The following is a 4,689-nucleotide window of genomic DNA, read 5'->3' as shown; positions in this document are numbered from 1 at the left end:
TTAAAGAAATTGATAGTAATGTATGTCCAAAATGACTTAATTAACTCTTGGATACACAACACAGACTTTAAACCTCTTTAACAATACTCCAAGAATTCAAACATTATTTTTATTCCTATATATATATATATATATTAAGCCAGGATAAGCATAAAAAAAAAAATCAACTACAAATTATATTCACATGAAGAAATTAATCAAATTATTCATTCTAAGGTTCCAACTTTTTTTGTTGTTTGTTGTTGTTTGGTTGAGAAACAGTTTCCAACTATTATCATTATGACCGGGTATTTGGCATCTTCTTCCTTATTTTATGTAGAGCAGTCAGTCAAGTAAGGAAAAGAAAAGGTTTAAATTATTTTTACACACGCGTCCGAATAATCCGTATTGTTTTTGTTACCGTCCATTTTGTTGGTGTTCTCACTTGCCAAAATTTAGTAAGAAGGTATTTAGAAGATTTCGATTTGATATAAATTCACCCGTTTGGCCCTTAATTTCAAAGCCTTAAGTTCATTACACACCAAATATCATCTTCGAAGAAAATGGAAAGCCAATTACTCCTCGGCCTTGCCTTGGCTTTCCTCTTCTTTTCTGGTAAGCATCCTCGCTTCCTTTCTCTCCTTTTGGTTTAATTTCCTTCTTTGCTTCCTTATTACTAGCATTAGTTTACACATTTTCCCTCATATGCAATGCCGTTTTCTTTCATTTTTTGTTTGTTATTAATAAATAAGGGTCTCTAAACCTCTTCGAGTATCTAACTATTCCCTTGAGCATATGTAATCTCCTTGTCCCATACACAATGAGTTATTATAAGGAAAAATCCAATGGGAGTGGCCCTAAGATGCTAGCAAGAGATTTCAAACTTAGATTTTATAGATATCATGAAACCTTAGGAATCACTAAGTTAACCCCGAGGGTTTTTTTTTTTTTTTTGGAAGTATTAATGTATGGGTCCGGATACAACATTTGCTAATGGACTATTTTAGGAAATTTTTGATACTATTTTTATAGAAAATATTAAAAATTGTATAAAAGTTTTTTCATAAAAAGTTTCAAAAAATATTTTTTCTAAACCAATTTTTTATGCTCTGTTTGTATCGACAATAATGTTTTCTAGAAAATGAGTTATTTTCCAAAAAGTATTTTCTATAAAGCTATCTCATTTTCCTATATTTTGTAGTAATCTTAAATGACTTGAAAAACAATCACCTACTTTTTCTTATTTAGCTTGTTGTGAGATATAGTTGTTTTCCAAAAAAAATTTGTGAAAAAAAATTTCTAAAAATTAGCCATGCTTTTTATGTTAACTAAAAACAATTTTCATTTGACTCATTTTTTTGATGCTACTAAATATTGGAAAGAACAAAGTTTAATTACAAAATTGGTTGTATCTTAAGGCTATAACCTTACTCAATATCTTGTTATTGGAGGTGAATTTTGATAAATCCATAATTGGATTGAATCTTTTTCTTATAACCTTCATGCTTGCAAAATTTCTAAAAAATTAAAGATCAATAGTTATGTCATCAATAAATTGTTTAAATTGCAAGTTTTTGTAGTTTAAAATTATGCATAAAATATAAGTTTATAGATCATATAGTAAATAATATCCAATTGATACAAAATTTGACATGTGTATTAAGAGAGTAAAGAAAATAAAATTATTCATCGGTTAGATTTTTAAATATGTAGTAATTTTTATTTTATTGAGTAGGGTTGTAGTCTAAGGTTACAACTAATTTTGTAGCTAAACTTTATTTTACTAAAAAATACAAAAAATTATCTTTACATAAGATTTTCTATTATAAAAAATAAAGCTGATATCAGTTAACTTTTCCTTTATTATATTAATAATGGTTTATTCTTGCAAAAAGTATTATAATTCAATTGGCGCCTCTCAATTTTCACCCAAAGAAAAAAAATGACATCTTCTTGTATTTCCAATTCAAATTATCCCAGGTTCAAATCTTGTTCCCTAATTATCGAAGTATTAAAAAAAATTGTTACTGTAATTAACCTCCGTAAAAAATGATTAAATTATAAAATTATTTGTTTTTGTTGATATATGGCTTGTTGTGATTAATGTAGTGGTGTTTGTAGTAATTGCAGATGAACACGACATTTCTAATGCGCATTCGTTTTACATAAATTCTTTCACTCAATATCTATAATAGTGTGTGCTGATATATCATTTTAAAAGACGAAAAGATGATGCCATGTCTAAAATATAAAAAAGTGAACGTGAAAATTAAGTGGACATGAAATAATGAATACAGGAGAATCATAAAAATTATAGTATTCTAATCTTGCTCACATAAGTCTCTCACCCAACTAATATAAAACTCTACTTATATGCACAGGAGCGTACTCAACCACATTCACAATCAAAAACAGGTGCCGCCACACAATATGGCCAGCAACCCTAACAGGCGCCGGGCCTCAATTATCATCAACTGGTTTTGAGCTAGCTTCGGGGGCTTCAAAAACCCTTAACATTCCTTCTGGGTGGTCAGGCCGAGTATGGGCTCGATCCCGTTGCCACATTGTTAAGGGCAAGTTCATTTGTGGCACAGCCGACTGTGCCTCTGGCCAGGTCTCATGCAATGGTGCTGGTGCAATTCCACCAGCTTCATTAGTAGAGTTTACCTTATCAGGTTATAATGGACAAGACTTCTACGATGTTAGCCTCGTTGACGGGTTCAACTTGCCTGTATCGATAACCCCACTAGGCGGTTCAGCCAGTTGTAAAAGAACGAGCTGCAGAGGCAATATAAACCGGGTCTGCCCTCCGGCGATGGCGGTGAGAGGACATCGTGGGAAAGTGATTGCTTGCAAGAGCCCGTGTCTGGCTTTCAATCAGCCACAATATTGTTGCACTGGTAATTATGGTACCCCAGATAAATGTCCTCCTACTAACTATTCTAAGATTTTCAAGCATCAGTGCCCTCAAGCATACAGCTATGCCTATGATGACAAAACTAGCACATTTACTTGCACTGGTGGAGCTAATTATCTTATTACATTCTGTGCATAAGCTACAGACTAAAGCTTCTTCCAATTACGTAGAGACCCAAAGATCTAGCTTTTTGCTTCTATTTACAGTACACTCTACTATTGTTTTGACCGTTTAGGTATATGGTTTATTTTACATAATTGAAGAGTGTCCATTTTTTCTCCTCCCCAATGTATAAACTACAAAGTGATATCAATACGTTATCAATTAAAAAAAAAAAACTATAGAATTTAATATCAATACGCTTCCTTTTTTCCCCTTGGAAAAAAAAAAAACAAAAAAAGTTAATATGTTGAACTACAATACAATATTTTTATGGTTAATTTTATGCTAATTAAACTTTTATTTCTTAAATCTAACGTTCCAAACAACATTAAGTCATTTAAATTCTATTTTTATTGATTAGCATGTAACCCAGGAGTCCAGGACGTAATTTTTTTTTTTTTTTTGATACATATATATATATATATATGTCCAATTTTGCTTGATTCTTTCTTAAAACCCATTTCCTTATACTAGAATGATTTTTCATTTTTATAGAACTCAATTTGGCACTTCATCTCCTCACTTATTAATTTACTCCAACTTCTCTTGCTATTGCATTTTCTCTTTCCAATCAATTTTATTAGACATTTATACACAATTTCATAGATCTATCAAAAATATCATATATTACCTCGTATCTTTGAATCTAATTTTATTCCATATCAATAATGAATAGGCTATATGCTCATTGTGTGGGTGTAAAACGATTGATGAATACACAATTAATTTATATTAATCTGAGGAATCCACAATGGGAAACCCGAAGGGAATAAATTCAGATTAATACAAAGCCAAGACAACTTAGATACACACGGTTACAATGGTACCGAGCCTTAGCACTCTCTCCTCTCTTTTTGGTTTTCTTTTTTTGGTGAAAGACGATAACATTAAGAAAGCTAAAAAACAAAAGAAGAGTCAGGACAAATCCTAACGGAATACATCCCAACGAGGTCTCCCTCAAAAACATCTAAAATGTCCACAGGCGGACTATCATATCTAAGGAAATCAACAGACATCCTTAAGCTTTTCTTGGCTAGACCATCAACACATTGATTTACTTGCCGGAAACAATGCTTAAAATGGATACGTTGGAATTTGCTTATCAAAAGTCTGCAATCATCCAAGATAGGGGAGATAATGTTATTCACATAATCTGAATTCCCTACAACATCAACAATGGCCTTGGCATCCATCTCAACTTCAAGACAACTAATATTTAAGTTGCAACAAAGCTGAAGGCTTCACGCAATCCCCACAGCTTAGCGGCAAAACTGGAAGTGATCCCAATCCGCTTACTGAAACCAATAACCCACAGCCCATTTGCACTCCTAACCAAGCCCCCACAACCAACCAGCCCATGAAGCCCCATGCAAGCCCCATCCGTGCTCAATTTCTTCCAACCTTGCTCCGGTCTCTCCCACTGAATATATCTAGTGATTCTCCTTATTCCTAGCCTAGGCGTTGCCACACAATGAAAATACTCTTTAGCTTGGTACACAATCTCCACAACCAGCTTTGGATTCCTAGCTTTCCCACTAAAGATGAATGCATTCCTACTCTTCCATATGTTCCAAATAGTAAAGAGAAAAACCACTTTCCAAGGCAAACCCGACTCATGCAGATTAATATTG

General features: G+C 32.8%; 1 protein-coding gene across 1 annotated transcript; it reads left to right on the top strand.

The window, feature by feature from the left end:
- Nucleotides 1-495: 495 nt before the first annotated feature.
- LOC115953800 (thaumatin-like protein 1) lies at nucleotides 496-3,245 on the top strand. Its single transcript, XM_031071598.1, has 2 exons — nucleotides 496-594; nucleotides 2,361-3,245. Exons 1-2 carry the CDS (start codon nucleotides 543-545, stop codon nucleotides 3,032-3,034), a joined length of 726 nt encoding a protein of 241 aa, XP_030927458.1. The 5' UTR covers nucleotides 496-542; the 3' UTR covers nucleotides 3,035-3,245.
- The last annotated feature ends 1,444 nt before the right edge of the window (nucleotides 3,246-4,689 follow it).

The sequence above is a fragment of the Quercus lobata genome, chromosome 7, assembly GCF_001633185.2.
Source record: "Quercus lobata isolate SW786 chromosome 7, ValleyOak3.0 Primary Assembly, whole genome shotgun sequence".
In the NCBI taxonomy this organism is placed as follows: domain Eukaryota; kingdom Viridiplantae; phylum Streptophyta; class Magnoliopsida; order Fagales; family Fagaceae; genus Quercus; species Quercus lobata.
Note: the sequence above shows the minus strand (reverse complement) of the source record. Positions and strands in the feature narration are given on the sequence as shown.